Raw genomic sequence first — 20504 nt, 5'->3', positions numbered from 1 at the left:
GGGGATTCAGCCCTAATCTGAGTTGTTTTTATGCTTTTGTTTTAGGGAATCGAGATATTGTATAAATCGTAATAATTTGGATGGTATTTGAGACCTAATTTGAGATTTCATTGAGTCCTAATTTGGATGAGTTTTTTGGGGATTTTGATATAATAGTTATTATGTTTTTTTATATATATAATTTGTGAGGCAAAATTGTCACGAGATTTGAGAAATTGTCACGAGATTGTCAAATCTCGTTCAACTAAAATTAGTTTTAATTTGAAAATATTAATGGTCCCAATATTTTTTTTACAATCCAAAATCTCCTTTTAGTTGACAATCCAAAATTAGATTAATGCTATTTGACAATCCAAATTATTTTTGACAATCTAATTTTGGATTCTCCAAAAAACATTAATCTAATTTTGGATTGTAAAATATTGTCCAAATTTTCTTTGAAGTGAGTTCCAATCCAGAGTCTCTTTTAATTAAAAGTAATTTGGCAATCCAAAATCTCTTTCAATAGTAATCTCTTTCAACTAAAACTAGATTATCAATTGAAAATTATGCTTTTTTATAATTTGGACCATTAAATTTACAACTAAATTGTTTTAACTTATCTATTTTTTTTCAGCCTGATTTTTTTAGCTTAATTTGATCTATTCACGACATTTTTACAAAAAGTATTTTTGCCGATCTGTATTTTTTTACCCAATTTTTTTATCCTACTTTTTGAAATAAAAAAGATTTATTTCCGATTTTATGGTGAGTCAATAAATTGAGATTCCCCAACTTGCTAACTATAGTTTCGATTGATTTTAGATGGACCACCTATATACATCCATCTTTAAAATGGATACTTTATACCTTGGGACCTCATATTGTAGAAATGCAGTCTAGCATGCATGAAACAATTTTCCATTGGTTTTTAGGGGCTTTTGAATCTAGAGAGAGGAAGGAAGATGGGGTTTTTGGTTATTTCCATTGTGGGACACTTGGATTTGGGTTCCATTGTCTTCACGGGTGAAAATTGAGAGTGCCTCTTTGCTCTTTTGGGGTTTGTTGCATTTGAATTACAATATCTGGATTCCCTAAAAAATGAGCTTCAAGAAGACTTATAATCGGATATATACGTCTTGTTCAAAAGTTCAAGTTTTGAAATAGACAAAGGGATGTGAACTTGTGGCGTAAATTTATGAAAGACATGAGGAAAGAGATTAGGTAACTCCTTTTTTGCTTCATTCAAGAAATTGGTTCCCATTTACCTCTGTTCTAAAGAGAATTTACTGTAATTTTTAGCATAAAAGATCGAATGGGAAAAACTCTTAACTTTGTGAGTGCTTTTGAAAGAAGATAGATGGGAGGAATAAGACAATAAGAGTTATGGATTTTTTGGCGGATTCGTGGTTATCAAAGAAATCCATTTGAGAGCCTTATGGTATCCATGTCTGTATGGATCTTGGAGTCTTTGCTAAACCTAAGGTTGCTGATTACTTACAGGCCTCACCTCAAACTTTGGAACAGATATATTGGTCATGTTCAAAAGTTCAAGTTTTGAAATTGACATGGGTATGTGAACTTATGGCATAAATTTATGTAAGAAATGAGGAAAGAGATAAGGGAACTCCTTTTTTGCTTCATTCAAGAAATTGGTTCACATTTTTTTCTTATTCTAAGGAGAATTTACTGTAATTTCTAGCATAAAAGCTTGAATGGGAAAAACCCTTCACTTTGTGAGAGCCTTTTGAAAGAAAAGAGATGGGAGGAATAAGATTATAAGAGCTGTATAATTTTTGGCAGATCTATGGTTATCAGAGAAATCCATTTGGAGTGTTATGGTGTCCATTTCCATATGGATCTAGGAGTCTTTGCTAAACCTAAGGTTGCAAATTATTTGTCGGGCTCATCTCAGACTTGGAAGCTTCCATCTCCTACATTTGTTCCCTTGATCAGAATCTAGGAGGCTAAAGCTTTTACAGCTCCTCTATACCCTTAGAGTGATCTTTCAATATGGGTTCATTCCCCCAATGGATGGCTCTCCATTAAGGAAGTTAGGGAATGTTATAGCAATGCCCACAAGAATCCATTAAGGAAGTTAGGGAATGTTATAGCAATGCCCACAAGAAACCGATGAGATTATAAGAGAGATTAGGGAATATAGAGATAACCAAAAAAGAAGACGAATGAAATACAAAAAGAAATGCTAGAAGAATTCAAGTATTTGATGATGATGAGGATGCATCAAAAGTTGGAAGTAGACTTACAAGGGGGAGGCTTATAAATAGTGGTGGTAATGTTAAAAAAAGAAAAAGCAATGAATGCACTTTGCACTCCTAACCTAAAGGATGTGGTTAAGAAAAGGAAGAGAGAGAGAGAAAAAGAAACAAATCACACTTGAAAATAGGTACAAGAAAGAAGAGAGGAATATGGTATAACGGTGCATTGTTAAGTGGTTTTATCAGGTCGATGTCTCTTTCAATACTCTAAACCTCGACAGTTTTGAGCTTATAGTTGAGACAATTTGGAAATTTGGCCCACGACTCAAGCCCATTTCGTTATATGATCTTAGGGAGCCTTTTACGAAAGATGCTATGATTGAAGTTAAGAAAATTTTGAGTTCCTAAAAAGAAGTGTTGGAGAAGTATGAGGTGACCCTCTTATCTGATGGAAGATCCTAGTTTTGGTCTATAACTTTTCTTTTTGAGAAGTCTATTGATGTATTAGACAAGTCAATGATGCTACATACTTGTATGAGTTCATGGATGATATTGTGGACCTTATTTGGGAGGAGCATGTAGCACAAATTATCACCGGCAATGTTGCACTTATTCTGCAGCTGGACATCTTTTGACTTTGAAGAGGAGACATGTGTCTTGGACTCCTTGCGCAACTCACTGCTTTGATCTCATGCTTATGGACATAGGTCAGACTTCAAAAGTTAATTGGGCGATTTCAAAAGCTAAGTGTCATTAGTTTTATCTATCTAGTCTTAACATGATGAGGGAGTTTACAAAGAAAAAAGATATTAATAAGACTACAAGGTACTAGATTTGCCACAACATTTTTCCTTCTTTAAAGCCATACAAGAAAAAGGTGCCCTAAGGACCACATTCACTTCAGAAAAATGGAATTGAAGTCCTCTAAGCATCTAGATGGGAGAAAATATGAGTAAATTGTCATTAATATATCTTTTTGGAGCCAAGTATACCATGAATTGGATGTTTCTCGCCCTATAGTGAAAGTGCTTTGATTTGTTGATGATGGCACAAAGCTCGCTACCAGGTACATATACGACGTGATGACAATGATGAAATAAGAGATCAAAATGGTTCTCATGGTTTACACACTCAATTTGGAATTGCCATTTTCTCTGAATTTCTAGATCTTAAGTTGTAGAAATGAACCCCTAAAATGATAAAGAAGTGTTAGAATAGCCATTCAACCCCCAGTGATCACACTAGCCTAATGCCCTAAGGACCATATTAAACTGTAGTCATCCTAAACCCAAAAGCCAGCCCAAAAATAATCCAAAATCATCCCAAATCCCATGGAATTCGGCCTTAGAAAGCACATACTTAGAAAAAAAAAGGCAAGTTTTGTAGTTAGAAAGAAATGGAATATTTCAAGAAATGACAGACTGCATGTTTTTTTATTGAAAATAGTAAATGAAAACCCTCAAAATCAAGATCCCAAAAAAATCTGTCATTCAGAGTCCATAAGCAGAACGGGCCACAATTTGCAGTGCAAAAGAGATAGACTCTGCGCCACAAAGTGCGGCGCTTCCAGCTGTTAGCTCCAAATTGGCCCAGATAAACTACCTTCTAAATTTTAGATTGTTGTCTATAAATATCCCCATTTTGACGTTCCAAGGGTTGGCACTTAATTGAAACCCTAATCCTAGTTTGACCTAAAACCTAACCCTAATTCTCAAAACCCTAAACCTGGGTTCATTTCTAGGAGCCTCAAACCCTAATTTTTTCAGCAACTATAATCACCTATTTCTCAGATAAACCTATTCATCCCTCAATCACATAATGACCTAAACTCTAGACATTTAGGGACCTTTTCAATCCAACTCACTCAAGATCCTAAATAAGTAACTCATTTTGTGGTTCAATCACTCAAATTATGCTCTGATCAAGGCTCTACTTCAGATGTTGGGCTGGAAGGCTTTGACAAGTTCTTTATTTTGCTTTATTTTCAGTTTTAATAACATTTCTTTTGATTTTTAGCATTAGATCGCACTTACAAAAAGACGTGAACACGGCAACGTTGACATATGGTTACAATGGAATTTGCCAACAAGCTTGGGGCCCCTAAAAAATGAACTAGTCAAGAAAATTAAAGAAATGTGAAGTCTTTTTCTTCACTTGAAAACCAATTCGTGGAGTGCAACTTAAAACTACTCCACTACGACTTTGAAACATATAAACGTAAAACATTAAATTAATTTTGTGACGCAAGGCAAACAATAAATTTAGGGTGCGGTTTGTGATAGCCTTAAAGTATATTTTTTATTTTTAATTATAAAATTTAAAGCCAAAACTATGTTACAAGAGGTAATATTTTCAAAATTTAAAATTCATTTTTTCTCATGTCTGTACATTTTGATGTCGAGATGATCAATTTGAAGATATTTCAAACATTAAAACAATCACTTCTAGTGAAATTTTTGAGGATATAAACTTTTTTTTTCGTGGAAAGCAACTTAAAACCACTCCCCTGCTACTTTGAAACATATAAACATAAAACATTAAAATAATTTTGTGAGCCAAGGAAAACAATAAATTTATGATTTGTTAATCACTAAAGTCGTGACTTTTCCTAGAAGCATGATGTGATCCAGCATATCCCCCATCAAAGCTCAACTTCAGAGCTTGAATAGAATCCAATCTCCAAACTCCGTAGTTTTGAAAGAATCCAATACACCACTTGTTGCTGTATTGGTAGCTTGATCTTTCGATCATGGCTTGGGATATGGATCCAGCTTTTGCACAGGTCCAAGAAGATAGACCTTCTAATACAGCCAATCTCTCAGCTGAGGGAGTCCCGATTATTGATCTTGGCCCCCTGTTTTCATCGAACTCAGATGACTCAACTGCACTCTCAAAAATAGTTGATCAAATTGGGAAGGGGTGCAAAGAGTGGGGATTCTTTCAAGTCATAAACCATGGGATGCCCATTGAGCTTCGAAACGAGGTAAAAAAAGTTGCAGCCAAGTTTTTCAGCCAGTCGGTGGAGGAGAAGAGGAAGATTCGAAGGGATGAGGATAATGCGATGGGATATTTTGATGCGGAGAACACAAGGAATGTGAGGGATTGGAAGGAGGTGTTTGATTTTCTGGTCGTAAACCCGAGCGAGATCCCGGCGGAGTACGATGGCGAGCAGGTGACACGTACGATTACGATGGGGAATCGGTGGCCGGAAAATCTTCCTGAAATGAGGTATGAGCTTTCACTTGAAGGGTGCGTTTGGCTAGAATACCAGAGGAGTTTAATTCTATTTTTTGAACACACTATGCCCATTTTCAAACGCTCATCTTATGAAGATGCCGTCATTTGGCTACTACACCAATTTCTTTCACCTCAAAAAGAAAGTATAAATCACTTATTTTTTAGGCTCAATTTTTTTTTTCTTTTTCTTATTTCCCCAAAAATTATGATGATGGTGGTCGAGATGATAGACCTGTGATGTGCTGGATCCATAATTCATCTTTAACGTAGATTTTGGAAGGTGGACTCACAAGGTGCGTGGGGGCATCCAACACAACCTTGCTCTTTCAAAATAAGGGTGTGGTTTGTATAAGGCCGAGGCTCTAGACAATCAAAGTAAGGCGCACCTTTAAATAGAGCCAAAAGATGTTTCACTACTAAAAATCTTTGTGATGATCTTAAAACTTATTTTCATCTCTAATGAGCAAATTTAAAACTTCAAAAATAATGTAGATAGAGCAGATCTATGAACACTTAAAATTCTTGAAAACTGACAATTTGAAAATGCGATGCACTATTTTTAGGCTTCAAAACAACCCCTTTTAGTAATTTTTTGATGTGCACCCTACATTGATTGCTTAGAGCCTCGGTCTTATGTAAACTTTTTCCTTCAAAAAATATATTTTATCAGTGGATAATTTCAATCACTACAAACATGAATACGAAAAAAAAATATATTTTGAACTTACATTTAGACTAAGTTAAACTTTGTTCTTGAAAGTTTATGACAATTCATTTTAGGGAACATATCCCCATATCCTCTATTTTTATATTTTATTTCTTAATTAATTCAAGGTTTCAAACCATATCTTCCAACCCCTGGCCACTTTAAACCTATTTTTTAGCCTAAACAAATGTGAGAAATACATGCTCTTTCTAAACCCAATCCCCTTTCTCTTCATTTATATGAAAGAAAGACTGGTGTGATCTTTTGTCGGGGAAATACAATTTTTTTTTTTTTAATAATAATCACCCCTTATAATTTTAGCAACAAGATCACTCAAAGATGGTCTTATTACAAACAATAGAAATTCCAAAAATAAATAACACATCAATAAAATAAATCTCAATTACTCGATGTCATTCATACAACCTAATACTGTGGTTGAGAATATAAAATAAAAGAGCAAACAAATAATAGAAAAGATGACGGAGATTATCTCAACCGAGCTTTTTACACCCCACACAGAGTCACCACACAGAGTCACCACATCCAATGGTGCGGGATCAGCGGTCTAGCTTCAATCTCGAACCGGGAAAGCTAATTTCGGCCAAACTAGGTAACCACCCTTAAATCTCTACAAAACCCTAACTCCAAAATGATTATGCTCAAACACTAATTTTCCCAACCCTTAGATTAGATCATGAGAGAGAGAGAGAGAGTCTCTATGTTGAGGCGTGTCCCCTAGGGTTTTTTTGAGAGAGAGAGAGTCAAGAGAGAAAATCAGAGAGTAGAGAGAGAGGGGCATGACCCTTAGGAAAAAGAGATAGAGACTTTATGGGAGAGAGAGGTTATGGGAGATAGAGAGAGGTGTGTAGAGATTGGGGAAGAGCACCCCTATTTATAGTGAAATTTAGGTCTAGGGTTTCCCATTGTTTGTCTCTTTCTTGAGATTGAATGTGGAACGTTGATCAAGTTAACTTGTGGGGTGAGAGATCTGAGCCATCCATTCTATAGATGGGCCATCAACATTATGGAAGGTGCGTGAACCATTATCCCCATTTCTTTAAACCATTTTTCCCATCAATATATTTAAATAAGTTAAATATATTAAAATATCATGCATTCCATAAGATTACATAATCCATCTCATATTTTCCATAAGAATATTTCAATAATATCAAGTCAAGATATTCCTTCAATTATCAAGATAAGATATGGTCAATATTTCCCAAACAATATTTGACCATATGCTTATAAGATGGACTTTCCAAAAAATTACAAAACTTGATATCAAAGTAATAACAAAGGGAGCAATGGGTGGGGTTGGGCGTGCCACCCATATGTGGCATATGTGGCCCCCCATTTGCCACATGGTGGGCCCATGTGCACTATGGGCCCCCATGAAAATTTTATAAATATTTTAAAATTTTATTTAAACATTATTTGAATTTTATATAATTTGTAAAAACAACAACTTCATATTTATAATTCCAAAAATCATAAATAAAATATTGAAAGATTCATAAAATTCAAATAATAAATCTAAAATAATTTCTATAATTAAATGAACACATTTAAATTAATATGGTGGGAAGTGGATCCATATGATTCAGGAATTCCATCAACGATCCTGGGGTACTCCACCTTCAACTGTGGACTATAGGCCACACTTACTTTATTGAACCGACCTAGTGTTTTCCATGACCCACAGTCCAAGCAAGGACTCATTAGCAGGTCACCAAAGTCTGGTAAATGAGCCAAGGAGTCACAATCCCAGTCTGTGGATTACAGGTCCTCCCCTAGAGACAAGTCAATGTCACTACGACCTGATGCGACCACAGCTCTATGGCGCATAGGGGTATCTCTCGCATATGCATACGCTTCATCCAAAGGTGGATATCTAGCTTTCTCGAACTATCTATCTATATGCATGCCGTGTGATGGATCATGTATGAGATTTTGGCCCCCGTCTCTGTAGGCTTATCATCACGTACAAGGGTCACACAGTCCCTCGATTCACTCATCTAGGTATAAGCTCCGACCTCATCAAGGGCTAACTCAAAGACCCTTCTTGATTTATTTTTTATTCCCTGGTACCTTGGGTTTTCCAACCGATTGACCTAGATCGTCAAGCACAGTCCGTTATCAGCAAACATGATTTGCTTAGTATGGTCCTCGAGGGACCACACTCCCACTAAGTTTATTACACACTCATAAGGCCTTTAAAGGCCACATAAACCTAACATTTTTCACTTGGCCTTTGAAAGCCTTACATTCTCTCTTCATCACTTTCTCTCATCCATATCTCTCTCACATGTCTTACAAAAACATTAGGGGCAACCCCTTTAGTCAGAGGGTCTGCAATCATCAAATCTGTAGATATGTAGCTGATCTCGATCTCTTACAATCTCACCTCATTTCTCAGGTGATAGAAGTATGACTTGATATGCTTAGAATTCTTGTGAAACCGAAACTCCTTAAAGGCACAAATAGCCGTCGTGTTGTCGTAGAAAATTCACACAGCCTCATAACGTACAGGATGGAAATTAAGTTGATTAAGAAACTTTTTAATCCACACAGCCTCCTTGGTTGCTACACAGCATGCCACATACTCAGATTCCATGGTGGGCAAAGCCACAATATCTTATTTCTTTGATTTCCAAGAAACCGCACCCACTCTAAGCATAAACACATATCCAGATGTAGACTTCGCATCATCTGGATTCGTGAGATAGCTTGCATCTGAATATCCCTCTATTGCTATTTCAGTTCCCCCTTATATGTGAGTGCATAGTTCATGGTTCTATTTAAAAATCTAAGAATTCTTTTTACTACTTTCCAATGCTCATCTCCTGGATTGCTTTGGAAACGGCTCACCAAACTCATGACGAAGGACAAGTCAGACCTTGTTTCCATCATGACGTATATAAGGGACCCAACTGCGCTCCTGTATGGCATTATCTCCATGGCTCTTATATCCATGTCTTCAGTAGGACATATTTTATTACTAAGCTTCGTTTTTTTGTCAATTGGGGTTGACATGGGCTTACACATACTCATATAAAAAATTTTCAGTATCATCTTATAGTAGGTTGCCTGGGAAAGTTGGATAGTCTTCTCTCTCCTATTTCTTATTATCTTGATACCTAACACATATGAAGCTTCTCCAAGATCCTTCATATCGAAGTGTTGTGCAAAGAAATTTTTTGTCTCGACTACTAGGGCAATTGAGCTACTAACAATTAGCATATCATCCACATATAATGATATAAAGACCACATCACTCCCACTGACCTTTTGATATATATAATAATCCTCATTATTTGTAGAAAATCCTACAAGAGCAATGGTCTCTTGGAATTTTATGTACCACTGTCGCGATGCCTGTTTCAGGCCATAAAGGGATTTATTAAGTTTGCATACTAGGTTCTCTTTCCCTTTCTCCTCAAATCCCTCAGGTTGGATCATGTAAATTTCTTCTTCTAAATCCTCATGTAGAAAGGCTGTTTTGATATCCATTTGATGAACCTCAAAGTCAAAATGGGCTGTTATAGCTATAATGATTTAGATGGATGGAAATTTGGCAACAGGGGAAAAAGTTTCCTCATAATCTATCCATTCTTTTTGGGTGAAACCCTTTGCAACCAACTTAGCTTTGTATTTTTATAATTTCTTTTCAGAATTCAATTTTTTCTTGAAAACACTTACAACCAATGGCCTTACTTTTTTCAGGTATGGGTCTTAATTCCCATACATGGTTTTGATTAATGGAAGCATACTCATCTTTCATAGCTTCTATCCAGTATTATCTTTCAAGACAGGTCAAGGCTTCACGGTGAGTTCTAGGTTCTGAATCTGGATCTTCCACAACCTTATCAAAATGTTCTTCAAGGTAGACAAAATGTTCTAGGTAAAGAGGTGGTCTACTGACTCGGTTACTTTGTCTTGGTTCAGGTAAATGTTCACTTTCTTTAGGGAGTTCAAAAACAGGTTGGGTTGGTTTAGAAGTTTTAGGTTCAGGGTCTCAAACTACATCCTTGTTTTTAGCCTCATCATAAAAGTTGGCTTGTTTTCTACTCACCCTTGCTTCAAGGACCTCTTCCTCAAAGAAGTGAGCATCACGACTTTCAATAACTGTACTCGTTTCAAGGTTGTAGAATCGATACCCCTTACCATGATCTAGGTAACCAATGAAAATGGATTTGACAGTTTTGGGTTGCAATTTGGCTTTTTTTTTATGTGGGATAAGGACATGGGCTGAGCAACCCCAAACTTTCAGGTGTTCAAGGGAGGGAGTATGACTTGTGAAAATTTCATGAGGAGTAAGTGGGGCAGTTTTTGTGGGAGTCCTGTTAAGGATGTAACATGCTGTTAATACGATTTCTCCCCAAAACTCCAATGAGAGATTTGCATGCCCTATCATACTCCTTACCATTTCCACTAAGGTCTTATTCCTTCTCTCAGCGACACTATTTTTCGCAGGAGTATAAGACATGGTGTACTGATGGATGATCCCATTTTCAATGCACAATTCTTTGAAAATGTCTGATGAATATTCCCCCCTTCTATCGGTTCTAAGGACTTTAATTTTCAGGTTGGTTTGATCCTCTACTTGGGCATTATATTCTTTGAATTTTTCTAGGGCTTCTGATTTTGCATGAATAAGATACACATGGCCACATCGCGAGTGGTCATCTATAAAAGAGATAAAATATCTTTTTTCATTTTTGGTGGTCATATTCATAAGTCCACATATGTTACTATGAATTATTTCCAATACGTTAGTAGCTCTTTTTACCCTAGTGGTATTTTTTCTTATTAGTTTTCCTTGCACACAAGACTCGCACACTTTCGATAAATCTCCCTTGTAATTTTGAAGAATCTCGTCCTTTTTTAATCTTTCCATTCGTTTGATATTAATGTGTCCTAACCTCATATGCCATATGGTAGCATCTAATTCATTAGGGGACGAGACATAAGACAAAGTTCTCTTTTATTTCAATAGTAAATAGCCTGTCTACAAGTCGTCCAGCATGATCATATCTTTCCCCTTCTTGAACACTACTTTCTCCCTAATGAAAGTGGTTATGAATCCAACCATAGACATCTTAGGAACCGAAACCAAACACTTCATCATTTCAAGAGTATAAAGTGCTTGCTTTAAGATCAAAGTGCTCCCACTCTTTAGTTTCAGCTCAAAATCTCCAACTCCAAGTACATCAGCCTTCTGATTTCCTCCCATATAAATATGCTGCTGTCCTGCCCCCATGGGAGTGAAAGAACGGTAACCTTCTTTGGTGTTTGTGACATGGATCGTAGCCCCCGAGTCAAGACACCAAGAAGCTCCCTTGGGGTCAGCTAGCATGGACTCGAAAATAATACATGTCAATTCCTTGTTAGTTCCACCAGATTTGTTGAACCGACAACTATTGGCTATGTGGCCCACCTTTTTGCAAATAAAACAAGTTCCAATCTCTCTCTTTGCTTCCTTATTTCTAAAATATCTTCTTTTGAAATATCTTTTCTTCTTAAATGTATCTCTTCCATTTCATTTCTTAAATTTAAAAGATGGTTGAGATTTTACCATATGCACAGCATCCCTTGGGGTTTGCCTTGAACTCCTCCTTTCTTCTTCAGATTTGATGGCCGTGATGAGTTCCTCCAATTTTCGTACCTTTCTTCTAGCAGAGATGGAAGATATGAAAATCTCTCATGAATTAGGAAGAGAATTCATTAAATGAATAACTTGCATAGATTCATTGGGCTTCATGCTTGTATCTTCCAAATCTCTAACTAACGCATATGATATGCAAACTTGGTACCTTTTACCATTTTTAAATCATTGTACCTTCTCATAGCCATAGTTTGATTCATGAGAGGGGGTTCAACATACTCTCTTTCAAGTTTATAAAAAATATCACTTGCAGTATAGATTGACTCGTACTCAGAAGCATACGAGTCAGCCATGGCACATAAAAGAATGTGCTTGCATCTCAAGTTCCTCCTCTTCTAATTGGCATACTCATCTTTGATTATTTGAGATGAGTCGTCAGTTGGCCGACGAGGTCGGTCCTCAAATAGTACCTCACACACGTTTTCTTCATAGAGCACAAATTTGATTTTTCTTTTTCATGAAGAAAAGTTGGTCCTATCAATCCTTTCGGTTACCAGGATCTCAGAGATGAAGGTACGAGCATCCATTATATTTCTATTCTCAAGCAAAAACAAGAAAAGACTCCTAATGACAATTAAGTAAAATTAGCTCTGATACCAATGAAAGAAAGACCTATGTGATCATTTGCCTGGGAAATACAATTTTTTTTTTAATAATAATAATCGCCCCTTATAATTTTGGCAACAAGATCACTCATAGATGGTCTTATTACAAACAATAGAAATTCTAAAAATAAATATCACATCAATAAAATAAATCTCAATTACTCGATGCCATTCATACAACCTAATATTGTGCTTGAGAATATAAAATAAAAGAACAAACAAATAAAAGAAAAGATGCCGGATATTACTTCAACCAGGCTTTTTACACCCCACACCGAGTCACCACATCCAATGATGCGGGATTAGCGGTCTAGCTTCAATCTCGAACCGAGAAAGTTATTTTCGACCAAATTAGGTAGCCACCCTTAAATCTCTACAAAACCCTAACTCCAAAATAATTAGGCTTAAACCCTAATTTTCTCAATCCTTAGATTAGATCATGAGAGAGAGAGAGAGAGTCTCTATGTTGGGGCGTGTCCCTTAGGGCCTTTTTAAGAGAGAGAGAGAGTAGAGAGAGAAAATCAGAGAGTAGAGAGAGAGGGGCATGGTCCCTTGGAAAAGAGAGAGAGTTTATGGGAGAGAGAGAGGTTAAGGGAGAGAGAGAGAGAGGTGTGTAGAGATGGGAGGAGAGCACCCATATTTATAGTGAAATTAGGTCTAATGTTTCATTAGGGTTTCCTATTGTTTGCCTCTTTCTTGAGATTGAATATGAACGGTTGATCAAATTGACTTGTGGGGTGAGAGATCTGAGCCATCCATTCCATAGATGTGCCATCAATATTATGGAAGGTGCATGAACCATTATCCCCCTTTCCTTAAACTGTTTTTCCCATCAATATATTTAAATAAGTTAAATCTATTAAAATATCATGCATTCCATAAGATTGCATAATCCATCTCATATTTGCATAATCCATCTCAAGTCAAGATATTCCTTCAATAATCAAGATAAGATATGGTCAATATTTTCCAAACAATATTTAACCATATGCTTATAAGATGGACTTTCCAAAAAATTACAAAACTTGATATTAAAGTAATAACAAAGGGAGCAATGAGTGGGGCGTGCCACCCATATGTAGCATAAGTGGGGCCCCACCCATTTGCCACATGGTGGGCCCATGTGCACTATGAGCCCCCATAAAAATTTTATAAATATTTTTAAATTTTATTTAAACATTAGTTGAATTTTATATAATTTGTAAAATCAACAACTTCATATTTATTATTTCAAAAATCATAAATAAAATATTGAAAGATTCATAAAAATTCAAATAATAAATCTAAAATAATTTCTATAATAAAATGAACACAATTAAAATAATATGATGGGAAGTTGATCCATATGGTTCAAGAATTCCATCAATGATCACGGGGTACTTCACCTTCAACTGTGGACTACAGACCACACTTGCTTTATCGAACCGACCTAGTGTTTTTCATGACCCACAGTCCAAGCAGGGGCTCATTAGCGGGTCAACAAAATCTGGTCAATGAGCCAAGGAGTCGCAATCCCAGTCTGTGGATTACAGGTCCTCCCTTAGAGACAAGTCAAGGTCACTACGACCTGATGCCACCACAGCTCTATAACGCATAGGGGTATCTTTCGCATATGCATACGCTTCACCCAAATGTGGATATCTGGCTTTTTCGAACGATCTATCTATATGCATGCCGTGTGATGGATCATAAATGAGGTTTTGACCCTCGTCTCTACAGGCCTACCTTCACGTACAAAGGTCACACAGTCCCTCGACTCACTTATCTAGGTATAAGCTCCGACCTCATCAAGGGTAAACCCTTCTCGATTTTATTTTTTATGCTCAGGTACATTGGGTTTTCCAACCGACTGGCTTAGATCGTCAAGCACAGTCCGGTATCACCAAACATCATTTGTTTAGTATGGTCCTTGAGGGACCACACTCCCGCTGAGTTTATGTTCCACTATAATAAATGTTTTCATTACACACTCATAATGCTTTTAAAGGCCACATAAACCCAACATTATATACCTCAAACTTCTCTCTTTCTCTCTCTTACTGCGGGTTTCACTCCTTCTCTCCTCCCATGTTTATCCAAACACCTCTCTCTTCCCGTGTTTATCCAAACATCTTTCTCTCTTCCCGGTAACCTCTCACCACCAAGCATCTCTCTCCTCCCGTGTTGACCCAAATACTTTTCTCTCTTCTTGTGTTTATCCAAACACTTATCTCCTTCTGATAACCACTCACTACCAAACACCTCTCTCTCTTCTTGTGTTTATCTAAACACCTCTCTTTCTCTTCGTATACTTACTGTGTATTTGGGAGGAGAGAGATGACAAATGTGAAGAGAGAGCGGGAGGAGAGAGATGGAGCGGTTAGAGATGGCAAAGATAGAGAGAAAGAGAAGGTTGTGGAGAGAGAAAGAGAGAGAACTTTGAGATGATGACTTTTAGAAAATGCATGTCTTTTTAGATTTGTTTGGCCTAAAAAAAATGTTTAAAGTTGCTCAGGGGTTAGAAGAAATAAAATCTACAATTTTTATATCCCAATATATCTTTTAAAACCTTAGTTCTATTGTGAAATGAAACCTGAAATTAAAGGGTGTTGAGATATTTTTCCTTCATTTTAATTCTTTGCAAAAGATCAGATATGTACAATCTTGTGAGCCGCAAAATTAAAGATGCTTTTCAGATTGAGTCCGTCTCTAATATGGACTTTTGGAGGCGGAACCCATTTAAATAGAACCTTAAACTTTCAATCATTTAAAAGTAATTGGGTGGGTTTATATAGGGCTGAGGCCCTAAACAATCAAAGTAAGGTGCACCTTCAAATAGTATCGAAAGACATTGATTAAGTACGGGTAATCTTTGTGATTGCCTAAAAATTTATTTTCATCTTTAATTATAAAATTTAAAGCTGCTAAAGATAGTGTAGATTGAGCAGATCTATGAACACTTAAAAAACTTAAAAATCTACGATCTAGAAAACACATTACAAGATGTATTATTTATAATATTTGAAATCCATTTTTCCTCATGTTCATACATCTTGAAGTCGAGATGAAGAATTTTAGGATTTTTGGGCATCGAAACCACTTCTTCTAGTGAATTTTTGAAGCGCGTATAATTTGATTGTTTAAAGTCTCATCCTTATATAAACTTTTTCCAAAGTAATTTACAAACTACTGATATTTGCACATTAGGCAAGTCAATACGAGGCGGCAGAACTTGTAAGAAAACAATTAATAATAGCAACTGGGGCAAATTTGTTGTTTTTTTTTCTTAAAAAAAAGAAAAAGGGAGGCCCTTGGCATAAATTTTTTTTTTTTTTTAAACTCAACAAAATAAACTAATCGTTACATAATTATACCAATATTCGATTTTGAGTCTACTGTTCTATGGGTGTTCAAATAAAACCCCCATTTGCTCTCCTTTTAGTGAAGGGATTGTCTACAAAGAGACCATTTATCTTTAGAAAAATCGTTTCATGCAACAGGGATCACATTTCTACATTTGCAGTGCCCAAGGTATAAAGCATCTATCTTAAAGATGAATGCAAATAGGTGGTCCATCTAAAAACACTTGAAACTAACATTCCAAATGTTTTTTTAATAAAATTATTATTTTTAATTTTCAATTTTTTTTTTTTTGATATTCATGATCTCCATGTTAGAGATTACATGTCATTAAAAAATTGGTCAAAAAATCCATCTCAAAAATAGATTTTTAAAAGGCGACTCATTTCTATATGGACTCATGGAAACCACGTCCTTATCTTTATTACAAGGTCACAACTATTTTTACTCATTAGACATCAAATTTTGATGGGTTGGCGTGAGTCATGAAGTCCGATAAGTTTTTTTTGGAACTTTATGCCTATTCATTGATACTCTTACAATCAACCATTTTGAAATTTAAAAGACAAACATGATTTTAGCACTCTTGTACCAAAAAAATAAATTGTCTTTTTTTTTTTTTTTTTTTTTTGAACGACAAGATAAATGATCTCTTTGTAGATAATATCATAATATCTCCGTGTGTAGACAATCCTTTTTAGTGACGGGGCATCAACTCCTTCCACTTTAAAACTCCAGTCCAACTAGTACCATGAGAGGAGTGGAAATTTGCTCGAGACTTGAGATCTTCTCCTTATTCTTCCCCATTCACACAATGCCCAAAGTGTTTGCGGTTTCATAATATGATAGTGTTCTTCCTTTCTTGTTTCCTTTTTCTAATGTTCTCATTGGTTTGTGGTTTTGCCCAAAATATTGGTCTGGATCATAAATAAAACATTGTTTGTGCATCTACTAATTTGTCGAACTTGCCCTGTTCTCTCTTGCAGCGTAGTCCTTTAGAGCTTGATGGAATATAATTCTAGGTCAATGCATTCCTGCGATCAACTTCTTGGGTAGATTCAAAAACACAAAACAAATCTTGAAAAGTGTCCATAAAAGAGCCACTACATTATTTTCCTCTAGGAATTATGTAGGGACCGTTTCTACAAAATTTTCTCCCTCATGATGAAACATGGGCATGCTTCCAATTCTATTGTCCATCAGTCTCGAGGGCCTAGCTAATATCAAAAAGGAAGGAGTGTAGGCCTCAAGGCCTAATCTCCATTCTTTAATCGCCAAAACTCAATTCAATTGGGATTATGCACTATGAGACTATTTATATTCGTTGCAAGGGGTCACAAGTAGCTATTAACCAATGTCAAATTGGATGGCTTGGGGTATGTCACAAAGATTGATAATTGTTTTTATTTGAAATTTGAATCTAATCAGCGATATACTCACAGCCACCTGATTTGAAATATGATGGACAAGAGTAATTGTAACCTCTTTGTATTTAAAATAAATGGTCTCTTTGTAGTTGTTAATAATGGCAGAGGTAAACTTTGGTTTTAGGTTATTCATCATTTACACTACTTTATGATATGCAAAATCCTAGTTCTAATTTAGAAATACATCTAGAATGGCTTAAGATGTGTTTCAAATTCTAAGCCTGTTTTACAACTGAACTTTCAGAAAGATATTGCATTTAAATAAAACAATTATCCAATCATCCTCTATTTATTTATTTCTGAACGGCCTCTATTTATTTCTTTATTCTTTACATGTAGAAAAGCTTGCGAGGAATATGCCAAAGCCACTGAAAAGCTGGCTATCAAACTCCTGGAACTCATCTCATTGAGCTTAGGATTGTCTGCAACATGCTTAAATGGGTTCTTCAAGAACCAAACCAGTTTTATTAGGCTCAATTACTACCCTCCATGCCCTTGTCCCGATGTCGCACTAGGCGTGGGAAGGCACAAAGATGCCGGTGCCCTCACGGTGCTTGCCCAAGATGAGGTTGGTGGCCTAGAGGTCAGGGGCAAAGATGGAAAGTGGGTTGCAGTGAAGCCGGTGCTGGATTCTTACATAATCAATGTAGGGGATATTGTTCAGGTATGTTAAATGGCCTATTTCTTGGTTAATCCTCCTTTTTCAAATTGATTGTTTGTTTTTGTTGCCAAGCAAAGATCGGGGATTGATAGAGGAAAAGGAGTAGCAATTTAATTAAGAGTAGACATGCTCCATTGGTTCATGCTGTAAATCTAGCCCCTTGTATACTTCTCCCTCGTGCTAAAGAGTTGCTTTTGAAGGATTTTTTATATGAAAATTTTAAACTCTTTCTAAGAATCACCAAATGCTTATTTTTTAAACCAAGAAAATTGAATCATGAGTACTTAAAACACTTAGATCTAACTCATTCAAAATTTGGATGGCTTCTGTTCAAATTTTGAATGAGTTATTTGGCCCCTCCATGCCAAATAATGGAAGGTACAGCTTCTATATTTGTGATTTTATTTGATATAAGCATTAAGTGTAGTATGATACTAATAATGATGTATACAATATGGTTATAGGGGTCATCCCCATCCACTCAATAGGATGGACGGTGATGTTGACAGCCCTGGTGCAGAATTGCATTTTTGACATGTTTGACGGGCCTCATTTTGCCTCTATCACCACCTTGTCACTAGGGTTTTAAAAATCGAATGGGTGCCCAAGATGTCACAATTCAGATTCTTGATTCCCCAATCCAAATCTGTGTGTTTCCTTTTCTTTGTTTGGGGGAAAGTTAAGAAAATCCAAATCGGTGATTTACGAATATGGATCATTCTACAACAATGTTTTAAAAAATGCTGATCCAGATCAGAATTGTCAGATCCTTCTGGGGAATTGGTGGGAGCTAATAACCGATCCAATTCTGACCAAGAGCTGGGAATTGAGCCGGTTCCCATAGATACCTTTGGTTCCTTGAGAGAACCAGCTGATTCTATTAGCGGAAGGCAAATCACCCCTTTCCCACGGTTGATATTTTTTCTGTCTTTTTTTATTGTCTTAAATTGTTTTATTGACCAATTCTCGTTTAGGAGAATCAGTCAAATCGCCAATCCAGATTGGCTTCCCAAGATTATACATTTTTATCTTTTGCAATTTTTAAATTTTTGCCAGGTTTGGAGCAACGATGCCTATGAGAGCGCGGAGCATAGAGTGGTGGTGAACTCTAAAAGGGAGAGGTTTTCTGTTCCCTTCTTTTATAACCCCTCCCATTATGAGTTCATTAAACCCCTTGAAGAATTGTTGTCCAAGGACAACCCCCCAAAATATTCAGGTTACAATTGGGGCTACTTATTCACAAGTAGGAAGCTCAGCAATTTCAAAAAGATGACCGTTGAGAACCTTCAGGTCCACCACTTCAAGGCATTTCCATGATAATGTATGAGGAGTTTGGATGCAATTAAAGAAATAGTTGGATATAATGCAATGTTACTTGGACTTAGTGGGCATATTTTATGTATATCGAATAAGCTTGTTGGTTTATTTCTTGGGAGGACAGGCGATATTGCATGTAGATAAACTCCATATTGCACTAAAGTTGCTGGTCAACAGAGAGACTTGGTAGTGAATGTAAATATACTTCAAATTGCAGCAGAGTTGCTAGTCAGTGGGCTTTCTTGATTATGGTTTTGAGATACTCAACATATTATGGTAGAGAGAGAGAGAGAGAGAGAGAGAGAGATTTCGTTGTATGTTTAAATTATCACATCACACACCAGATTATCACCTCTACTAAAAAATTTTCGACAGATGTTCAGGAACTTTTATATATTATGAATGGGGTATTATGCATACAAGGCGTCAATCTTAAATAATCAAAGTAAGGCACATCTCCAAACTTATAGTTCTAGGGCTAAAAAATGCTTAAACATTTATTTTGACCCTCAATTGTGGAATTTAAATCTCCAAAATTGATGCAGATCAAACAAATCTACAAACACTGAAAGAGTCTTGAAAATGATGTTGTGGCTGCAAAATTTACTATTTTAAAAACTTAATTTTTTTTAATATATCCATAGATCTTGAGGTCAAGATGATCAATTATTTCCAATATCAAAAAAACTTTTTTCAATAGATTTTTGAGGTGCACATTACTTTTATGGCATAAAGTTGATGCCTTACATAAACTTTTACCTTACGAGACTATCCCGCTTCATCTTAATATTGAAATGATTATTAGAATTATGTGAATAACACATTTGATGCTAAAAGTATAGCATAATTGCCGGAATAAGCGTAAAATTGCCCAATGGAAGTAATGACAACGTGGTGTTCAAGTATACGAATATTAATGGTTAGCGTGATGACATTTGCAGCTACAAAATGTTGTTATGTTTCATTGAAAAACACTAGGAGTTATTTCAAAATAGTATTTTTGTAAATAATATTGTCCCATAGAGTTGACTCTTTGTGTTACTGTAGCGAGAGAAGAGGTGAGCCATTTGCCCAACCTCGAAGAACGTGGGCAAATATTGGTTGATGTATTTTTGAGGCACATGGTGGTGAATCAGATCTAAAAGGGCCATTTGAAATGGAGGATGGGTCTTAGAAGTTCTTAATAAAAAGGGTTGGTGCTGGTTCCGAACAAGGACAACCCATAGGTCGTAGATCTGTGACAACAGGAATTTGGTATGTATTTGTCGGAAATACGAAAAATGGTGGAAGGCACATAAACTTATTTAAACTGGGCCCAAACTCAAGAGATCTTCATTTTGGAT

At 36.1% G+C, this 20504-nt stretch overlaps 1 protein-coding gene across 1 annotated transcript; it reads left to right on the top strand.

Annotated features, from left to right (window-relative positions):
• Positions 1 to 4715: 4715 nt before the first annotated feature.
• LOC18442412 (jasmonate-induced oxygenase 3) lies at positions 4716 to 19407 on the top strand. The gene is made up of 3 exons (XM_006852630.4): positions 4716 to 5426; positions 17523 to 17847; positions 18901 to 19407. The coding sequence occupies exons 1-3, from the start codon at positions 4948 to 4950 to the stop codon at positions 19159 to 19161; spliced, it is 1065 nt and encodes a 354-aa protein (XP_006852692.1). The 5' UTR covers positions 4716 to 4947; the 3' UTR covers positions 19162 to 19407.
• Positions 19408 to 20504: the final 1097 nt, after the last annotated feature.

The sequence above is a fragment of the Amborella trichopoda genome, chromosome 1 (genome assembly GCF_054954075.1).
Source record: "Amborella trichopoda isolate Santa Cruz 75 chromosome 1, AtrichopodaSantaCruz75HAP2 v2.0, whole genome shotgun sequence".
In the NCBI taxonomy this organism is placed as follows: domain Eukaryota; kingdom Viridiplantae; phylum Streptophyta; class Magnoliopsida; order Amborellales; family Amborellaceae; genus Amborella; species Amborella trichopoda.
The sequence above is the reverse complement of the archived record's forward strand: the minus strand, read 5'-3'. Positions and strand labels throughout refer to the sequence as shown.